Source organism: Marmota marmota, unplaced genomic scaffold, assembly GCF_001458135.2.
Source record: "Marmota marmota marmota unplaced genomic scaffold, marMar, whole genome shotgun sequence".
NCBI lineage: Eukaryota > Metazoa > Chordata > Mammalia > Rodentia > Sciuridae > Marmota > Marmota marmota.
Window position 1 is genome coordinate 1,223,858 of NW_026000051.1, and position 22,046 is coordinate 1,245,903.

Consider the following 22,046-nt stretch of genomic DNA (forward strand, 5'->3'; position numbering starts at 1 on the left):
CAAAAAAAAAAAAAAAAAAGAATTGCTGGGTATTATGTGAGGAGCTTTCAGGTGACCCCAAAGCAGCTGCACCATCTTACACACCCACCAACAATGTCTGGGGCTACCAGTTTCTCCAGTCCTCACCAATGCTTGGCATTGTCTTTGTCTTTTTTATTATACCTGGTGTGAGGTGGTAACTTACTGTGGTTTTACAATTTACAATTCCCTAAGGAACTGTGGTGTTGACCATCTTCCCATGTGCTCATTGCCCAGTTGTGCATCTTCTTTGGAAAAATGCCCATTTCAAGTTCTTTGTTCATTTTATGGGTTATCTCTCTATTGTTGGGTTGTAAGAATTCTTTCAATTTCTCTCTCTCTCTCTCTCTCTCTCTCTCTCTCTCTCTTCTTTTTTAAAGAATATTTTATTGTAGATAGACACAATACCTTTATTTTATTTATTGATTTTATGTGATGCTGAGGATCAAACCCAGTGTCTTGCATGTGCTGGGCAAGTGCTCTACCTCCAAGCCGCCAGCCTCTGCTCTTTTTTCTTTGCTTTGCTGGGAATTAAATGCAGGGCTTCATGCATGCCAGGCAAACGTTCTACCACTGAGCTATATTCCCAGTTCTTCCTGTTTCTGTATACAATCCCTTATCAGATGTATGATTTGCAGATATTTTCTCCCATCCTGCAGGTCATCGTCCCACTCTCTTGATGGGACCATTGCAACAATAAGTTTTCGATTTTATTGAAGTCCACTTATCTGTTTTTACTTTTGTTGCTTGTGCTTTTGGCATTGTGTCTAAGAATACATGGTCAAATAAAAGGTCACAGAAACTCCAATGTTTTCTTCTAAGAGTTTTATGGTTCCAAGTCTTGGGTTAGGCCTTGCATTCATTCACTTGCTCATTTTTACAAATGGTGTTATGCAGGGGTCCAGATTCGTCTTTGGCATGTGACATTCCATCATCCCAGCACCATTTGTTGAAGAGACTGTTCTTTCCCCTACCGAGTGGTCTTGGCTTCCTGGTTGAAAAGCAGTTAGTTGGCTTCGTGCAAGTTTCTTTCTGGATCCTCAGTTCTAGTCCATTGATCCACATATCTGTCTTCATTGATTCCATATTGTCTTCATTAGCATGGCTTTCTAACAATTTTAAAATTGAGAAGTGTGAGTCTTCTAGCTTGGTTCTTCTCCAGGACTGCTTTGACTATTCTGGATTGTTTATATTTCCATACTGGTTTTAGGATGAGCATTTCAATTCCTACAGAAGAGCCAGCTGGGGTTCTCATAGGGCCCATAAGCTGTCATTCAGGGAGTATTAACCTCCTGACAACAGTGAGCCTGGATCCACGGAAGAAGACACCCTTCCATTCACTTAGATTGTCATTGGTTTTTCTTTCAGCAATATTTTATAGTTTTCAGTGTATAAGTCTTGCATTTATTTGGTTAAATCTATGCCTGAGTATTTTATTCTTTTTGAAGATAATATAGATGAAATATTATAAGATGTTATTTATGTTCATAAATATTATATTATTCATAATGATATAAATAAATTATAAAATAATGAATACATTATTATATTTATATATTATAAATATATTTATGAATATAAATATTATTATAATATCATCAACTGATATTTGATGATGATATAAATGCGAGCTTTTAAATTTTCATTTTGGAATGTTCATCACTCTTGTAAATAAATACAGTTTTGGCTTTTGTGTATTGATCTTGTATCCTGTGACTTTACTGGGTTTATGGGTAGTAATAGTTGTTTTGTTTGTTCACAGTGCTGGGATGGACCCAGGGCCTCAGACATGCTAGGCAAGTACTCTACCGCTGTGCTGCCCCCACAGCTCAGTACAGTTTTCTAGGGGATTGCTTGAGGGCTTCCATACACACAGTCATGTCGTCTACAAACAGTTTTGCATGTCCCCTTCCAATCTAGATGCCATTTATATTCTTTTCCTGCCTAATTTCCTGCAATACTCTGCAGTGCAATGTCAGGTTAGAATGGTGAAAGCAGACATCCTAGTCTCATCTGGATCTTAGATGGGGGAGATCATCCAGCCTTTTGCCATGGCCCAGAAGGGTTTGAGTACCTTGTTTCTAGTTCAGTCTCCACTATCAGATCTGGGGCTGGCCCTTGTGGATTGAGGCAGTTCCCCACACCAAAGGATGAAGAGTTGTCTTGGAAGGCCCTCCCTGCTAGTTCTTACACCCTGCGCTTGTGATTCTGCCTGTGTTCCTTTTTCCTAGCTAGTTCCCTTGGACATGGTTTAGATCATGAAACAGACTGAAAAGGACACTTAGACATATTTGTAAGTCCTTTCTCCATACCCATTTTGACTGCTTTTGGTGTCCCCAAATCTGAACAACCTAACCTAGATGGAAATTGCAAAAGTTGAAATGTGAATAGAGCAGAGATTTTTGTTTTCTTTTTTGTGGTACTGACAATGGAACCCAGGGCCTTCCTCATACTGGGCTAGTGCTCTGCCTCTGAACTACCTCAGCCCAGAGATGATTCAGTGGGTGCATATTTCCTTTCCTTTGAATCCCTGGTCAGAGAGAGAGTGCAGTGTGGACACTGCTCTTTCCCCAGCAGCTCAGCAGACACAGACTCCTGGCCTCCACCCTCTAACGGTCAGTCCCTCTGTGTTCTCAGACTCCCAGCGCTCTCATCTCTCCTCCTTCACCATGAAGCTGATGGACAAATTCCACTCGCCCAAAATCAAGAGAACACCATCAAAGAAGGGAAAGCCTGCCGAGGTGTCTGTGAAGATTCCGGAGAAGCCTGTGAACAAAGTAAGCTGCCTCTCCAGGTGTCAGTGCTGCCCTCCCCTACAGCCCGCAGTCGGAGTTACGCTCTTTGTAGGTGTGCTCCCTGGGTCTCCTTTAGACAGTACCATGTCAGTCAGCTAGTTGGCTAGGACAGTCTTCCCTTCTGAGCTGTGTCTTCCTTGAACACTGCTCACACCCCAGATGCTGCCTCCTGCCCGAGGTCCTCACATTGTCCTGGGCACAGTCACACACGGGAAGTTTGTAATGTCCAGAATGCCCATCATTCAGCTTTAGGGCTCTGAAACATGCAAATCACTGGGACCCAACCAGAGATGTCCTCAGGTAACCTCAGCAGGGCCAGCCAGCCAGGATGTTGAGCCACTGTTGCTTTTCACCAGCCCCCTTTCAGCCTGCCACGGCCATTTTAAGCTCTGTAGGAATCCAGGTTTCCTCTCTTCCAGGAGGCAAGAGACAGATTTCTACCAGAGGGCTACCCTATCCCCTTGGATCTGGAGCAGCAGGCAGTAGAATTTATGTCCACCAGTGCTGTGGCTTCCAGGTCTCAGAGGCAGAAGGTCAGTGTGACGTTAAGAACAATTGGTTTTGCCTTGCCTTCTACTGCAGAATCCTGGCCCATGGTTTGGGGATACGAAAACCTCTATTACAGTATCATTGTTTCTGACTGGGTGACAACTGGGCTGAAGTGTGCAGAAGAATTCACAGGGCCTTGGATAAAGGGAATGTTTATTCAAGCTCTCTTGGTTTGTGGAGAGAATTCAATACCCCACAGAAGTTTGGGGTCCTCTCCAGGGTTGGCATGGGTGTGCTGCTTGGGCCCAGCAGGTTCAGGGATGGGTGGGTGAGCCTTTCCTCTCGAAAGCAGCTGTACTTTCCTTCAATTGCTGAGATGAGGTGAGTCGTTGAGCAGGGAGGCTGGAAAGCTCAAGAAACCTGGACACTGTCCTAGCCATCCGCAAGGCTGGGGTTGGGGGGAAGGGCCCAGTGCTCTGGGGCCAGGACTTTGCTGCCAACAGTGCAGGGTCCTTTTCCTGGCCCATGCTCACTGCTTGACACATGTTTTCTTCTTTAATCTTCACAGTGGTCCTAACAGGTAAAAAATCTGTTTTGCCGTAAAGGAAACTGGGTCTGTAGAGATAAGAAGCATTTAGCCAGTCACCCAGCAAGATTTGGGCACAGGCCATCCTCTGTCAGAGCCTGGCTTATCTGATACTACATTTCTTTTTTTAAGAAAGGAAGACAGAGTGTTTGTTTTTTTTTTTTAAATGTCTCACACACCTAAATATTGATCCTGATGTATTACTATGCTTAAAAAATAAAATTAATCATGTAAAATAAAAGCAAATTTCATAGACAAATTGATCCTTAATCCTTTAGTGATTATTCAGAGGGAACCTATCATGGAACTATTGTCACAGCCACCAATTAAGCACAATTGACAAATATCATCCCATTGTTTAAGCATAAAATTCTTAAATTTTGTGATTCATCTACTTTTGGTTTTCCTGTTGGCCAGCAAAATATCTTAAAAGCCTAGTTAGGAATAGAGAAAATAAGGTCTTTAAATTCAAAAGTCTTTTGGTGGATAATATTTTTTTCTGCCCAATGTGTTAACTACAGGAGCCTGTGACACAAGGGCAGTCTTGCCCATGCCAGAGATCTGAATTCCGGAGTGGGAGGGCATGGCTTGGACTGTGCTTGAGCTAGTTTTGTTGCGATCTGCGTAGCTGCTCTCGGAGACAAGTTTTGTGTTGACCTCCAAGGAGAGTGAGCTGCCACCTGATGCTAGTCCAGGCAGAGCAGAGCAAAGCAAAATGGTTTACCAACAGCTTTGCCCTGCGCTGAACTCAGCAAATTTCAGCCTTTCGATCCTTGAATTTTCCCTCTTTATTCTTTATCCCAGGAGAGGTCATGGAGGAAAATGTGATATGGAAGCACCCCTCACATAGTGTGGCTCCTCCAAACCCCTGGGGATGTTTGGCAGTATCTAGGGACATTCATTTCTAGTTGTCAGCACAGGAGGGTGAAGCAGGCACTACTGGGCACCTCACTGGGGGGGTGGTAGGGGCTGCTAGACCTCCCACAGTACACATACAAAGCATGGAACCACATTGGTAGTGCCAGACTGCAGGTGTGACCTTCCTCGAGGACAACTATTGGCCTGATCCACCTGCCTGCAATGAACGAGGGCAGACCTGCTGTTTAGTGGGGCAGCTCTGCAGGCAGAACGACAGCTGCAGGGGTCTGCCACCTATCAGAGACCGCTGCAGAGACTCTCTGCTAGCTTGTCTGCCATTCATTGTTTCCCTTGCCACTTGGAGAATGTAGTGCACACCCACTCTCCCCTATCCTGGCTGTGTGCCTGCTCTCCCAGTTAGGGGGTTGTACAGATTCAGTTTGGGCACCTACAGAGGCTTCCCTTTGCCCCAGCCCTGTCCTGAGTGGCTTGGCACATGCTGTTTCACGTTCTCCTCACTGTAATCATGTGGGAAAGGCTTTTATTATCCCCAGGGTATGGATAGTGTCGATATTGGCCCAGCTTTTCTTAATCAAAGCCTGTTTTCCACTATATTCTGTTGTCTTCTCAGACTCATTTCATTTAGATACATTAATTGTCTCATATCTGTAGATAAATTTATAAACTCTTTTTACAACCTTTTAACAAGCTTAGTAGTAAGCTATGGAGCGTTATAAAGTAGTACAGAAAATTTAGCCAAATACTCAATTCAAAGTTGACAGTCCTGTGTGATCATAATTACCATGTCCAGAAATAGTCCAGAAGGGATAAGTTTTCCATCCTGGGGGCCATTTGGACAATGCTGGTCCTGGCACTCTTGAGTAGACTTCTGCAGAGGTTTCATCTCAGCTGTCACAATCCTATAAGAAACATAAGCAGGGAGATGTCGGTACCCAAGGGCCTGGCAGTGGGCACTACTGTTCTGTGCTTGCTGTATAACTGGCCCAGCAAAAAAAAAAAAAAAAAGCAGTGTTGCGCTGTCTGTGAATAGTTCCACAGTGCTGGTTTTTCATAGTGCTAATTTGAACTTGCTTTCCCCCAGCCCCAGCTTAGCTCAGATTTGTGTAGTTACTTGTCCTGTAGTGCTGGAAATGAGACTGGGTTTCTGGGAAGCAGAGATCAAGGCTGCAGGTGGAATGAGGGTGTGGAATGCAGGTTAGGTATCACTGCTGCTCTGCTGTCGAGGGAGGGCGTGAAGAACAGGCCAGTTTTCCTCCTCTTTCTCTTCCACAGCTGTCCTTCTTAGCAGCCCACTGCAGCCAGGCACAGCCTTGGGTCCAGTTGACACCACCCTCCACCCAGCAGGAAAGCAATTTCAGTTTCTGTCCATCTGGGCCTTGTTTTTTCATTTAGGAAATGAGAGTTTTGGAGCAAGGGATTGCTAATGCATTTCTTTACTTATTCCAAGGTACTTTGATCAGTCTTTTTTTTAAATATTTTTTTAGAAGTAGTTGGACACAATACCTTTATTTTGTTTATTTATTTTTGTGTGGTGCTGAGGATTGAACCCAGGGCCTTGCATGTGCTAAACAAGTGTTCTACCGCAGAACCACAATCCCAGCCCCTTGATCAGTCTTTTTTCCCCTCTCAGCCTCCCCAGGCTCTGGAATCAAACAGGCCAAGTTGTCACTACTGGTGTCTGACTGTGGGCATGTTGTTTGACCTCCCCACTGCCCACCAAGCCCCGCTTCCTCACCTGTGGAATAATAGTGTTTGCTCTGTGGGGTGGTTGTAGCCTTCATGAAATGGTTCACAGAAAACCCTGCCCTGCAGATGGCCTGTGGTACCCAGTGAGTGGTGGCTATAATCCAGACCTTTTTCTTCCTTTTTAGATTTTTGCATCCTTTGTCCAGCTTCTTTGCTTTATTATTGGCAGATATAAAATCTCTGGTGCTGGTATTATGTCTGGGAAGTGCTAGAAATTATTTCTATCCATGTCCTCATTCATCCCCCACCCCCATTGGTCTCTGCAGTCACACAGGGCAGATATGTCCTACCTGCTTTGTAGACAGGGAGCCCAGAATCTAGGGCTTCCCAAGAGCTATGGTGGGCCTTGGATCTGGGCCCTCCCAGGACAGGTTTGTGGGGACCAAGAGCAGCAACTGTTTCCTCAGGGCAGCAAGGGTGTGCAGGTGGGTGCATCCGCCACACCAAGAGTATGAGGCTGGGCAACATTAGCAAAGTCACAGTTAATGAGTCCCCAGGTCCAGCTAGTGCTGGGAGCAGGTATGTCACTGTACACTCTGCTCCACCACCAAAAGGCTGGGAAGGCTCTAGGTTTAGCCATGGATTCTGGGAACAACCTTTGCTGGAGGCTAAAGAGTGCGTCACTCCCCTTTCCTAAGAGCCCAGGCCGCCAGCTCTTACATGGCTGATGAGTCCTCTCTGTAGTGACAGAGAAGATTTCTTTTCTGCTCTGAAGTACCTGCCAATGTCTTTCTCCCTTACATACCCAGTGACACACATTTTCTAAAAATATGTCCTGTTCCTCACCAAGTTTCATCATTGCTGGCTTCCAGCATTTTCTGATGTGCCAAGATGGTAGTGTTTGTCCTAGTCCTCCTCTTGCGGGACAAACCATGGCTTTGGTTCGTGTTTGCTGTCTGCAAGCACAGAGAGGACTGGCTTCTCAGGCTCCTCCAGGCTGTGGGTAGGTGATGGCGAAGCCGAGAGCGCTTGCCCAGAGGTAGAAAGACCAGTGCCTGGAGACAGTGAGCAGACAGACCTGTCAGGAGTCAAAGGGGAAAAGAAGGTGAGGGAGACGGGTGCCCAGTAATCACAGAGAAGAGGGCACTCCGTGCTGGAGGTGTTTCCTGGTCTCAAGAACACCTTGGGGAGGTAACCCACAGAGGGGAGTCACTTGGGTCTTTGGGAGGAGTCTGACTGAAGAACCTGTTTACTCACTGATCCCATTCACTTACAGATTTTTCTTTGAGAGTCCTATGAAATAATTCCTCTATTGAACTTTTTAAAGTTTAAAAGGACATTCCCTCTCATTTTAGAAGAAAAGAACTAGGGCTCAAAATCATAAATCATTTTTATAATATTGTGTCATGTACTTGTATATTTATAAATTACTGTCTGTACCAGTGTCTTCTAGAAGTTTCTTCTTGCCCTCAGGCGCTTTTTTTTTAATGTAATTTTTATTTTTTTAGTTGTAGATGGACACAGTACCTTTATTATTTATTTTTATGTGGTGCTGAAGATTGTACCCAGTGCCTCATGGTGCTAGGCAAGCGCTGTACCACTGAGACCCAGCCCCAGCCCCCTAGGTTGTTTTTATTAGCATTCTCTAGTCCTCTTCCACTCGTGGGCCTGCCCCTTGGGTACTTTACTCAGTTCCCCCACCTGCCAGCTGGGGTCTGGACGATATACAGCTATTCCACGGGGAGGTTGAAAGAAAGGAACGGAAGGGGGTGTGGCCACATCCAAGGAGAAGGATGGTGTGGTTGGCTTGAGTTCTGGAACATGTAGCGCCCTCACAGGCAGCTTTCCTCAGGAACAGGGCCTGGATGCTGTCAGCAGCCACTGCACAAGTAGCAGCTGAACTGCTGCCATCTCTCCAGCAATCTCAGCTTTCATGCCAGAGTTTCCCACCCTTCCAGCCCTGGGTTGCCAGGTGCTGTGGGGGTAGCATGACATTGTGTTGAGAGGAGGTTGAACAGTGTGGGAGATGGGTTGAAACCCCTTGGGTCTTTGGAAGAAAAACCGGGATCTCCAGGTTGGTTTATAGGACAGGTGTGCCATGGGACTGGGCTATTACAAGATAGCAGCAAGTCAGCACATGCTGCACTTCCTGAGATTAGAGGTGGCTCTCAGTGTAGTTGCTTAGGACATGGAAGAGAATGGTTTGGGGACCTCAGGTGTGGGGAGAGAATTCAGAAATTTCTCAGCAATCTTTCTTAGTCCAAACCCCTTCTTCCTTCAGGTCTGGCCTCCGTCTGCTGATCACAAGCCACGGAAAAATAATCTGACTTAGTTTCTGCAGCCAGAATGTTTTCTGTTCTCAGCAGTCTCAAGCTGGTTTGCAGGAACTTTTATTCATTTATTTTTCAAACAGCTCCCTTAAAGCTCGCTCCTCCTGCTTATGCTTTATGTTTCCTTTCAGAACCTGAGCTGGCTGGAGGAGAAGGAGAAGGAAGTCGTCAGTGCCTTGCGCTACTTTAAGACCATTGTGGACAAAATGGCTGTAGACAAGAAGGTGCTGGAGATGCTCCCAGGCTCTGCCAGCAAGGTGCTGGAGGCCGTCTTACCTCTGGTGCAGACTGACCCTCGTATCCAGCACAGGTGAGTTGCTCCCAAGTCCTTGGCTGTGTCACCAGTGAGGGTGCAGAGGCATCTTGGTTTGGGGTCCTCGAAACACAGGTTTCTAGGAATAGGAAAAGGATCCTTTCCCCTCTCTCCCAGCTGTCCTTGGGCTGTTCTGGCAACAGATCCTTGCTCCTCCTGGGGCCTTGACACTAAGGCAGATTACTGCCAAACCAGGGGACATTATCTAAGTACCCTCAGTCACCCTACACGTTTAACCACCTTTTATTAGGACCTTCAGTCCTGAGAGTCTTCAGTTGCTTGAATGATCAAGGAAAGAGAGAAGAACCAGCCTCAGGGCTAGAGTAGGAGAACCCTTGTCTGGGGCCGGGCAGGCCAGGGCCTCCCAAGCAGCCTGTGGACTGGGTGGGGGGGACTGGGGGCTGGGTGCCATTGTTGAGTTCAGGGGCTTATACTGCTGGAGTGCATTTCTTCTTAAAGGTCAGCAGGCAGTTGGCCCCATATTGATTGCTAAGTATAAAAAGAAGGGCCATATTAAATGTAATCTCAAATGAAAGCCTAGCAGGAACTTTTTCTTCCAAGGCTGGCCCATTATTTGTTTTTTATCCATGGTACCTGTTCAAGGTGAATGCATCTCTGTTTCAGTTTCTCCAGATGGCTCAGTAGTTATTGGCCCCCGGGAGGCTGAGCTTTTATGAATGACTTTCAGAACTTGACAACAAAATTCAGTTCCCTTCTTGTGGAAGATAAAGTCAATAGTGTCTTTATTTTCAGGGAACTCTCTGCCGTGAGCTTCCCATGGGCATTTCTGCTGATCGCTAGAGATCATAACCTTTAGGCTAGACGCTCCTTGCTGCTGGGTGGTGTGGCTTAGCTGTCTGTGCCATGAATCCCATGGTTAATCCTTGCCCAGCTCCCAGGAGGGCTCGGTCTGTTCTTTGAGAGAGTCTGACCTTAGGCTGTAGTGAGATGCATGATGACTCCCTTTTAAATGCCCTTAAATATCTGTTTTCATGTAATGGTCCCTACCAGGGAAGAGTTAAGACCTAGTTGGAAATCCTCCTCAGGTAACAAAGGAGCTGATTTGTGGTATCAAGTTAGAAGCTCTGTTGGGACTTGAAGAAGGGAGAGTTTGGAGAGAGCTGGAGTTAGTCTGACCAGACTTCTCAGAGGAGGAACTGCGCAGACCTGGGAGAGGCCACAGTTGACTGGAAGTGAAGAGACAAAGGGTAGCAAAGGACCTGAGGCCAGTGGGCAGGGGAGAGGGTGGTGGCAAGAGAGGATGCATCACCTCTCTTGCCACCTTCCAGTGCTAGTCAGCCTCTGGGAAAATCCCTGCTAGAGTCACCTTAGCTAAATCCTGCAGCTAATTGTTATAGTGTGTTGCCAGCTCTTTCAGTGCCTGCAGGGGACCTTCAGCAACTGATGCTGGTGGAAATTAAGTATTAAACACCAGTGTCCTCATACTACCTCATCATCCCTAGAAGCTCAGCTGTGCCATGCTGTGGTGGAGCCACAGGGTGGAAGGCAGCAGGCTTTGCTAGAGGTCCCCTTTTATATTTTGCTCTTCCTTTGTTATAATGCATTAAGTCTGAAATGGAAAGATAACCATCTTTCCGTTTCTTTGGTTATTTAAAACTCTGGGAAAGATGAGTAACTTACGTATCTCAGCTGCTGCTCTGTGCTTACTGGGGCTTCTCCCAGCACCCCCTCAGCTCCTCTTGCCTGTTTTGGTGTCAGAGCTGGTGCATTACACACACACACACACACACATACATGTCACCACTGTCACACATCCCCACCACCATCACAGGTCACCTTGCTTGTTGGTTCATCGTTTTCTCAGAACAGTCATTAGTGCGTTCCTCCGACTTATCAGCCACAGTTATGGTGCAAAGAGGTTGGTAAAATTGAGCCAGGATAGGAGAAATTCTAATAAACTGCAGGTCTTTCTGAGCTCATGGCTCTGCCTTTAAAGGGTCCTGCCCAGCAAAATTCCACAGACCTCTTGGCTTGTGTGACTGTCCAGAGGAGATGGGTGATATATAAGATGTCATCAGAATTTCATAGAAGGGTAGAGGGATGTGAAGTTTGGAAAAGTTTTGTTAACTGTTTTGGTGGAATTTTCATGTTATAGTTTGGAAATTTAAAAAAAAAAATTATAACACAGATGAGAACATAAGAGCCCCACAAAATCTTGGTTGGCTGTAAAGAGAAAGGCACAGGGCAAATGAGGTCTGCTTCTTCACTAGAGGTGTGGATTTTTAAAAAGCAAGACAAGGAACATTCCCTGACCATTGAGAAATTGGTCTTGCATCACGTGGACATCTGCAGGCATTGGTCATGCTTGAGATTTGTTCATATTCTTTTTCAAAACCCTCTCTTCCTCCAGCTCAGCCCTCTCCTCCTGCTACAGCCGAGTGTACCAAAGTCTTGCCAACCTCATCCGTTGGTCTGACCAGGTGATGCTGGAAGGCGTGAACTCAGAAGACAAGGAGATGGTGACAACTGTGAAGGGAGTCATCAAAGCTGTTCTGGATGGAGTAAAGGTACCAGGGCGGGTTCCAGGCTGTCCTGGTTGGGGCTTGGAGCAGCCAGCCTGCTTGATGTTAGGAGCTTGTTCATAAACTTAATGCCTGGAAATGAATGTCTTCCAGAGTCTCTGGTACTCAGTCTGATGACTGCTTAATTTTCTCAGGACTGGTCTAAGTGACTCTTGCAAGCCTGTGGAGTTCTTGTCCACACTGTTGGAAGGCTACCAGAGGCATCTTGTGTTTGGTCTTCAGAGGCCATATCACGGCTCTGACTGAGCACGCTGCCCGTGAAATATGGTGCAGTGGAGACTTCTTCCACATGTTTTTATTGGTGCATGGTAGTTTTTCATAATGGAGGGATGTGTTGTTACATATTTGTACATGTGGAGATTGTTTTTGCCTTGACTTTTCACAAAACTCCCAGTATATCAGCTTTTCCTTTTCATGTTCTAGGAAATTTGGGGATTTTTGGTAGAAAAGCAAGAATGAGATGAGTAAGAAATGAACCTGTATTTACTTGATATCTGTGGTGTGGTCTGAGGATTCAGCATCCAGGGAAGTCAGGAGCAATATAATGGGAAATTATGACTCTGTAGTTAAGGTGGGAAGCAAAGGCCAAAAGGCTCTGGGGCATAAACCCTAATTTGAGAGAGTAAGTCCTGGTGGATGAAAGTAAGGGAAATATAGAGCAGGACTCCTGTGAGGGCCTTTGGACCAGGGCTGGAGCTGTGGGCAGTAGGAACATGGAAGCCTGCTGTTACACAAAACCACGTCCTGTGGTGGCAAGAGCTGGCCTTGAGACCTGTCTAGCTTTCATACCAAGGCCACCACTTACTGGCCAGTGCACATGAGTGGTTTCCTTAGCTGCTCTATACCTTGGTTAACTGGTCCATAAATAGGTGTAATAGTAGCACCATGTACCCTATGTGCATATATGATTATACAACCTGTGTAACTACATCACTTCCAACCAGAAGAATGAGAAGTTATACTCCATTTGTGTATGATGTATAAAAAAGCATTCTATTGTCATGTATAACTAATTAGAACAAATTTTTAAAAAATTTAAATAGTAAAAGCACGTGTCATAGGGTTGCAGATAGGATTGAGTTAGTATATGGAGTGCTTGTGGAACGGTGCCAGGCACATGCTAAGCACTTGGCATTAGCACTGTTTGTTATTAACTTTGTGGTGCTAAATGCATGATTTATAAATGTGGCTCAGAAAAATTGCATTCTCTTCCCTTCTACCCACCAACCCAAAATGATAGCTGAGGTACTTACTCTATATCAAGAAAGATTCCTCTACGCTCACCAGATCACAGCTTCCTGAAAGCCTCCTGCATGGACCCTGGAGAGCAGAGCAAGGATCCCAAGGGAGGGCTAAGAAAGGCCAAGAAAGCATTATTTGGTGTGGCAGTTTGCTCCCAAGTGGTCACAGTTAGCTCAAGGTCCAGGGGCTCCCACCTCAAACACCCAGTAAGGACAGCTGAGTGTCTACAGGGAAATTTGAGTTCATGTCCAGGGATGCATGGCTCCTGTCTACTCCGACTGCTTCTATGTCCTTGGCACCCCCAGAGTTATTAAGTCCTGTGAGACTTCAGAGTGGAGCCCAGTGCGGCCGTTGAGAGATCTGTGTTGCTCTCCAGATTTCATGCTAGTCCCTTAGCTACTCTCGCTGCTTCCTCATGATAGCTCCCCGCAGGCAGGAGGCAGCGGGAGGCCTGACCTGCGAGGCACTCAGCTCAGCTTTGACTCATCCAGCTGCTGTACTGTTCAGGCCTCTGGAGATGCTGCTGTTCTCTTTCTAGGTGACACTGTGTGGGTCCCTCCACCACGCTGATGCTGCCGAGAGCAAAGCAAGTTGGCACAGAAGAGGTGGGGTTTCCTCACTGGCTTCAGGCAGCCCAAAATGGAATCAGGACAGCGTCACCCTCATTAAAAGGGAATTTCTCCAGTCTTTCTATGACCAGACTGAGAAAGAACCTGTGGGATTTGAACCTGGCAATGTCTAAGAACCAGTAACTTCTCCCCAGTTATCTTAAAACTACTTTCACCAGAACAGAGATTCTGCAGTGAGAATTTCTATAGATTCACTTTTGTCACACTTATTTAGGAAGTGTGTAGGGAGCGCCTCTGTCGCCAGATGGTGAACACAGTGATGAGCAAAGCTCACGCAGGTCTCCACCTGGGGGGCTTGCCTTCTGAGGGCAGAGAGCCTCCTGTGCACCCAGCCACCTCCACTGCCTCCCTCAGGCAGGAGAGCCACACTCAGCACACGGATTCTACTTCGTGATTCAGAATAGCCACTTCATCCCCAGCCATCATGTCTACATTCCAGCCAGCAGTGAAGATGAGAATACGAAGTTGTGCCTTTCCCTTTAAGGAGGCTTCTTGGAAAGCCTCACAAAATTTTCATGTACATTATATTGGCCAGAGCTTGATCATATGCCCAGCTGAAAATCCATTAGGAAGAACAGATACTGTGGGGCAACCACCTGTCTGCCACATTGACATTTCAAATAAGCCATTTCTTTTATCCTTTTCAGACTATTTTTAAATGTTTTATTATGAACAATTTTCAACACTTGCAAAACAGAACAGTGAATAGAAAGAGAAGAGACTCTTGAGGCCTCTCGGGGTTTCCTAGGTCCTTCCCCTCATCATGGCCACTTTTGTTTCTTCTCTTCCTCTACCTGCTCCCTGGATGATGTGGGAGCAGATCCCAGGTGCCATGTCCTGCCATCTCTGGAACAGGCTTGTTTGAGAGAGGGACATTGCAGGCATTCCAGGCCACAGAGAGCCCTTTGTTTTCATTTTTGTTCTTTTTGAAATGACCTTCTTACCTAGAGAGCCTTGCAGACACCAGCCCTAGGCTGAATTTGACCTGCAGGGTGTGGTTTGCTACTTCTGAATGGCTCATTTTTTTACTTCAAGATCCAAATAAAGTTCATACTCTGAGTTCATTGATCGGTGTCTGAAGGGTTTTTTTACTTTTTTCCTTGCAACTTGTTCTTGTGGAGAGCGGCTGCTCCTGGAGTCTCGCATCTGAGCCATGCAGGGCACCAGGCAGTGCTGCGAGCATGCTCCTCCAGCTGCGACTTGCTGGAATCCAAGACGCAGCAGACCAGGGCCTTGTGCTTGGGAGGATGCCCTGCATCCTTGAGCGAGCCGGGCTTTCCCTTGGAGGTGTCAGAGGCCATCAACCGTCACACCTGTGTCCATTGCTTCCTCAGGGTTATAGAACAGGAACATGGACATCTGCCATTTCCTTAGCTGGATTGTGTCTGAGAGACTTCTCCTTGTCACCTTCATGTTGAGCTTAGTTCCCTTCTTTTGTATACCAGTTTTCAAAATCATGAGTATTTTCAAGCACCCTTTAGTATGACCGATGAATGTTTTTTTTAGAAAATTATCATTATGAGTGAGTGAATTTAGGCATGCTTGACATGTTTCACCCAGTGCAGAGTTACTCTTTGTGGTGTCCAGGTCCAGCCTTGTGCCTGGGGACGGCTCTCAGTGGTGCCTTCTACATGCCTTTTGACACGATGCTGCAAGTCTTTACTAGCTCTCTCACTTCTAGCTATGAGAAGTTGTAGGATCCTCTTTTGTGCTTCCTGGGTTTTCTTGGTGGGACATTGGTGACAGCTTTATTGAAATGCAGTTTATGCATCTGGAACATGCCACTTGGTGACTTCCTGGGTATTCCTGCACACTGGTACACTATTACCACCACAGCCAGCTTTAGAACACAGTGGTCTCAGGATGAACACCACCACCACCACCACCACCACTATGATTCTTTCAAATCACTGAAAGTTTGTATTACCTAAATAATAGCAAGGAGAAGCGATTTTTGTTTTTTGGTACCAGGGATTGAACTCAGGGGCACTGGACCACTGAGCCACATCCTAGCCCTATTTTGTATTTTATTTAAAGACAGGATCTCACCGTTGCTGAGGCTGGCTTTGAACTCCTGATCCTCCTGTCTCAGCCTCCTGAGCTGCTGGGATTATAGGTGTGTGCCACCGCACTTGATGAGGTGCTACTTTTGTGATTTAGGCAATCCTATTAGGAGCACACAGTCATTTTCAGACACTTGAAAGTCTTTGTATGGGTGTGTGTTTAGGGTTGTTTGATTCGTTACATCTTTGGAGTATTTCTCTATATCAGCGTGTTGAGTTTGGGATGTTTTTATTTGGTTTGTTTTGGTTTCGATACTGGGAACAACCCAGGGATGCTCTAGCACTAAGCCACATCCCCAGCCCTTCTTATTTTTTTATTTCAAGACAGGGTCTTGTTAAGTTGCCCAGACTGGCCTCTAACTTGTGACCTTCTTCCCAAGCCTCCCGAGTCATTGGGATGACAGGTGTAGCCACGGCACCTGTGGCGGTGGTTTTAAAGGAGAGGAGAAGAAATGGGGAAGAGGAAAGGGAAACGAAATAGCTTATTATAGGTAGTAGAGATTTCTCCTGTAAGAGTTTTGGGGATATACTTTTGTAAGTTTAAAAAAATCATCATGCTTATATTTCAATTTCATACATTCAGATTTTAGACCTTTTGTTGTTTTAGTTTTTAAAATAATGTGGCTTAAAGATAGACCTCTCTCGTTACTCTGATAGCCCCCTTCCCACCCTGTTTTCTGAGTTCAGTAATTATGTTTTCTGGTAAATCTTCTCAGAGGAAGCCTATACCAAACATGTGCTCTTTGCAGTGTTTGGGCCTGGGGTGTGGAGCTGACTCACAAAGGTCCAGAGAATCCACAGTTATCCAGAGCTTCTGTAGCATCTTTTTTTTTTTTTTTTTTTTTTTTTGGTGGTAAGGGGAGGGCTACTGGGAATTGAGCCTAGGGACACTTTATTTTTATTTATTGATTGATTGATTTTTAATATTTATTTTTCAGTTTTCGGTGGACACAACATCTTTATTTTATGTGGTGCTGAGGATCGAACCCAGCGCCCCGCGCATGCCAGGAGAGCACATTACTGCTTGAGCCACATCCCCAGCCCCAAACCTAGGGACACTTTAAAGCTGAGCCGCATCCCCAACCCTTTTTATTTTTGAGACAGGGCCTTGCTGAGTTGCTGAGGGAAGCCTTGAACTTGCACTCCTCCTGCCTTAGCCTCCTGAGTTGCTGGAAATACAGGTGTGCACCACTGAACCCAGCTCCTGAAGCCTTTTTTTTACTTGAATCATAGCTTCCTGCCTCAACTACATTTTTAGTTTTCACCACCTGGCACTCTTCTAGGCCACACTCACCCTGCAGGGCTCCTTGTCTTTAGGCTGAATGTGTCTTAGGTGGAGCTGGGTAGGCAGGCGCAATTTGTGGCTGTGACAACAGGGCCAGGTAACTATGGTTCTCCAAGGGTCCTGACTACCACCTTGAGCTGTGATTTTCCTATTGAGCAATTTTGCAAAGCATGCATTATAAATTACAGTCCTCTGAGCACTTCTATGCCCTGTGTCTCACCAAATCAGCCTTCGGCAAGAGACAAAGCTGACTGCAGCATCCTCATTTTGTACAGGAATAAATACATCTGTGGGGCTAGCAGGTCCTTAGGCCTCTGAGCTGTTGGCCCAGGCCTGGGACCCTCTATACATAGCTGCCTTTTTCTTGAAGGCAGATTTGAGGTTCAGGCTAATTCTCTGGATCTTACTCAAGTGAGGCTCTTCAGCAAATATTCTTGTGCTTCTCTGCATGTGAGGATCCCGGGTAGCTTTTCATGCAGCTGTTGAGGCTCTAGGAATACTGGTTTGGTGGAAAGTAGCCCTGCTTTTTGTCTGTTTCAGGAATGGGCGCATGCTCATGCACTCTAGCATTTAGCTCAGCACTGAGCTACAACGGATGCTTCTCTGCTCTCTTCTCTGGAGTGTAGAAACAGTGCCATGGAGTGGGATAGTCAGTCTTTCTGCCAGGCAGCCAGAATTTGCAGGCCAGCACACTTGCATTCTGAGTTCCAGGACAGGTTATCATGCTTTACTGTCTTTATCTGTGAAATGGGTGCAACAATCCACATCACTTACGACTATAATGAAAATGAAAGGAGATGGGATAAATTACAAGGGACCAGAATATAGGGGGATTATTACCACTTTGGATGTGGCCAGGGAAGTTCCCTTTTTGCTGCAATAAAAATGTCACTGGGGCTGGACACCCCTCTGATCTCATTATGCAGTTTCAGTTACAGGAAAATCCTGTACTCGGTTCCCAGACCTGATCCAAGGCATGTGAAGAAGAACTGATAAAGGGTTGGGTCTTGGTCCATGGTCACACATCTCCTTGGGCACCCAGGAGATTCACAGGAGCACAAAGTGATGGTGGGTATATGATGAATGTGAGCAGGAAGGGAACCTTGGGTTGTAGCCTGGTGTGCTTTTCAGTGAATTGAGGACTCTCCCAGGATGTCCTGCCCTTGAGGGCCAGTGTGGCAGGGCAGCATGGCAGGGCATCTTACAGAGTTGCCACTGCCCCTGGGCTCCTATGGAAAGCCTTTTCTTGTGTGGCATGTCCCCTCTGCCAGACAGGGCTTTGTCTCGGCACCAGGAGGATGGGGGCAGATAGGCATAATCATGCTGTTTCCTTGAGCACCAGAGCCTACTTTTGTCCTGCAGGTCACTTAAGGCTTCCGTCTCTGTAGCCATTTTCAGTATAAATAAGCAAATATGGAAGTAAAGTATAATGTATTTAGGAAGCTTCTTTTCCAAATACCTGGTTAGGTCTTGAAAACTGGTTTTCAGCGAACTAGTGGTAGGTCTCGCTTATAGTCCCCTGCTGTAGACACAGTCCAGATAGATGTCAGTCTTTCCTAACTTGTGCTTCCAGATGATGAAAGGCCTGCCGTCACTCAGAAATCCTGCCTTCAGGAGGAGGTCCTGGGCCTGGACGACCTTCAGTGGGCAGTGAGGTGGGGGTGTTGGAAGCTGCTAGACGGTGTGCGTTCTCAAGCTCACCTCCATGAGATAGATGGTCATGGCAAGCTGAGACTGGAGCCTTCTGTGTAGATAGGCAGAGCTGCCCGCTCCTTCTCCAGCCTCTTTCAAGTCTGGGCAGCAGATTGGCCCTAGGGAATGTCGCTGCAGTCCTGGTGTTGCCTTGGAACCTGGGCACGCTCATGCATGTGCGCCTGTCATTTCAGGAGGTCACGCTGCCTATCCAGAAAGATAGCAAGCTAATTGTGATTGCTCATGAGTCAGGAAGAATTGGTGGAATTTGTACCTATGTCAGCCACTGCAAACACGCAGAACTCTCCTCTCCTCTTGCCCTGTTGTACTTGTGAGCCTGAAAGTGGAGCCTCTGCATGGCTTTCATCTGGTGCTTTGACCTGTGCTGAGCTGTGAACTTTCATGACAGACTGCCACTCCTGCCCTCCTCCAGGCCCTGGGTGCAGTGGCCACCTCCCTCAAGTCACTGTCTCTTCCCATCCTGTCATCGTGTCCTTCCTGTCTGTGTCACCAGCTGGCAAGCTGTCCTTGAGTATTAACTTGTAAATATGGTGACCAGAGCCATACGCACTCCCTCCTCTGCTGGTGTGGCTCTGAAACCTCACCTCCCACACTTCTCCACAAGCAGACGTTGGCTGCTGCAGAGTGGGGTGGCCGGAATCTGGTTCTCCAGTGGGCCTTGAGGGGCTGTTGGAGGCATGCATTTGTTTAATTATTGTTTCAGAAGTAATGTATATTCATTTCAGGAAATCTAGGAAACAGGAACAAAATAAAGGATGTTCCACAGTCATACTTGTTTCTGTTACATAAATTCTCAACCTAGTTTTGTTCCCCAAACACGCACGTACCTCCTGGGGCTGTTCTTTTACTTGAGTCTGTATTACAGCATCTTTCTTTGCTGTGTCACATGCTCTTGTGATTTCATTCTCAATGGCCAGAGAGCGATCCCTGGTTGGGTTTTCTCATGACTTAGATCCCCAGTACCTGTTAGCAGAGATGTAATCAAATGGTCTGAATTCATCTTTGGTGGGTGGATTTTTGCACACATCCATAGCATTTTCCTTGGGGAGAGTTCTTATAATGCAGATATTCAAGGCTCAGCATGCATCCTGGTAGTCGTCTTGGGACAGTCATCCACTGTCCAGAGTGACGCTTCCCTCACCCTGCATCAGGAGGTTTCTATTTTATTATGTCATAGCTAGAGGCTTTCTTATATCATCACCCACAGTTGTGGACATTGGTGAATTTCTCCTTTGCTGCTCCTTCTGTCATCTCCATCTTCTTTTCTAGGGTTTGAATCTTGGCTCTGGGGAGGACGTTGGCTTTGCCTTCCTCATAGCACCTGCTGCTGTTTCCCTGTGGTGTGGTTTCAGTTTGGAGGCTCTGCAGTCCCTGACTCAGCACAGTATAGTTCTGTTGACCTTTGCATCGTTGCCATCCCCTCTAACTTCAGAGGTAGCCTCCGTGCTGAAAGTGGACATAGCTGTGCTCATGTCCATCCACAGAGGACGGATAAAGAAGCTGTGTGTGTTCACACATGGGAGTGCTACTCAGCCACACAAAGGAATAGACCACCCATGCTCCCCAGAACCATGGCTGTTCATGCTGAGCGTAGAGGGACGGAATAGGCAGATCTGTGGAGCAGAAAGTAGACTGGTGGTTGCCAGAGTGGCAGAGTTGAGGGGACTCGAGGGTGACTATGAACAGGTACAGAATTTCTTACATACAGACACCAAACACAGAATTGCATGCTTCAAATGGGTATTTTGTGGCATGTGAATTATATGTCCCTAAAGCTTTTAAATGAAGAAGTTGGACACAAAAGTGTGTGCACTGGTTCCTCTTATCAGGGTCTGGGGTAGGTCAGAGTAACTGAAGACAATCCAAGTAAAAAAGTGGTGTGTGGGGGGCAGTGGACATAGGGTGACGGAAGTGGCCTATGCTCTGAGTGATACGCAGACAGGAGGAGCAGGGGCAGAGTTCCTCAGCCTGGGGGATGCATTTCACCTGAGAAAACCAGAGGCCTTGACCTGTTTTGAAAGTGTGTTTTTTTCGGGGCTGGGGATGTGGCTCAAGCGGTAGCCCGCTTGCCTGGCATGCATGCGGCACTGGGTTCGATCCTCAGCACCACATACAAATAAAAATAAAGATGTTATGTCCACCGAAAACTAAAAAATAAATATTAAAAACTAACTAACTCTCTCTCTCTCTCTCTCTCTCTCTCTCTCAAAAAAAAAGTGCCTTTTTTTCTTCTTTCTTTCATTTCCTTTCTTCCTTTCCTGTTCTAAGGTCATTTCTTGAGTAATGACCTTGACTCCCTGTCCCTTGACCAAGACCCCAGCTAGTCCTCTTCAAGCGCCAGCTCCCACCACATTCGAGGCCAGCTAGCTTACTTTGGGAAACCCAAAGCCAGCAGCTGAGCCAGGTGGGTGTCCCCGAGCACATGACATGATGGCTTTAGAGAATAGAAAGTCGCCATCCCCACAAACCCACTGGGAATCTCTTCTGCTGGGAATTTACTTTGTGTGATGAACAGTCATTTCTAGACTGTGGGGTTCGCTATTTCCCCTTCCAAGAGGAAGTGTCTCATGCATTTGAAACCCCTTGACGTGCTATGAAGGTATTTTTGGAGGGCAGGGGCCATTTTGGGAAGCCATGCATGTCACCTACAGTGATAATCCATGCGTAGGGGCTACGTAGGAAGTGTGTGGGCACAAAAGCGGACTCAGCAGTAGAGCCCAGACAGGCCCCTGCCTGTGGCACAGCTCAGTGTGTCCCTCTCTCCCATGCTGGTGCAGGAGCTGGTCAGGCTGACCATCGAGAAGCAAGGGCGGCCATCTCCAACAAGCCCAGTAAAGCCCAGTTCCCCGGCCGGCAAGCCTGACGGGTAAGTGATGACCAGACCCTCCTGGCATGGTGGTCACAGTCAGGGCAGCCCTCACTTGATCAGTTGAGAGCCTGTAGGCAGTCGGGGGGCGGCTGGGGAACCCAGGTTCCTTTTCAGTGGTAGGTTCTGGGTGAACACCTGTTACTTTAATGTTTTGAAGTGTGGCCTCGCCTGTCTGGGGTTTAATACTACCCCCCCACCCCCCCACCCCCGTCATGTTTCTGAGGATGGTGCAGGTATATCCAGGGGAGGAAGGTGACTCCCTGTTGTCAGCCTCCTGAATGCAAGCATTTTCCTGAGCAACTTCATTTCACACCCAGAAATTTCAAGGACATGGATTTCAGGAGTTTGACTTGAGAGTGCTTTGGGGTTTTTAATATTAGTTTTCTCAAGAGAATAAACTGAGGGCAATGTGGACAGTTTTAATACCTTGTGTAATTTCTATGAGCCCCTGGGGGAAATTAAGACACGAATTTGGAGCATTTTTAAATTTTTTTTTTTCCTACACTAGGGATTGAACCTGGGGGCTACGTCTCAAGGCCTCTTTTTTATTTTTTATTTTGAGAAAGGGCCTTGCTGAGTTGCTGAGGCCTACAGTCCTCCTGCCTC

The 22,046-nt window shown here is 46.6% G+C and overlaps 1 protein-coding gene across 8 annotated transcripts in view; it reads left to right on the forward strand.

Moving 5' to 3' along the window:
* Rapgef1 (Rap guanine nucleotide exchange factor 1) overlaps nucleotides 1–22,046 on the forward strand; it is a 100,488-nt gene that overhangs the window by 37,537 nt on the left and 40,905 nt on the right. For 6 of the 8 annotated variants that reach the window (XM_048812842.1, XM_048812843.1, XM_048812844.1 and 3 more), the window contains exons 2-6: nucleotides 2,656–2,795; nucleotides 3,233–3,346; nucleotides 8,915–9,093; nucleotides 11,468–11,624; nucleotides 21,349–21,437. In XM_048812842.1, the coding sequence (XP_048668799.1) occupies nucleotides 2,656–2,795; nucleotides 3,233–3,346; nucleotides 8,915–9,093; nucleotides 11,468–11,624; nucleotides 21,349–21,437 (679 nt within the window). The remainder of the gene's footprint in view (nucleotides 1–2,655; nucleotides 2,796–3,232; nucleotides 3,347–8,914; nucleotides 9,094–11,467; nucleotides 11,625–21,348; nucleotides 21,438–22,046) is intronic. The other 2 variants (XM_048812848.1, XM_048812849.1) reach the window with 1 other exon arrangement.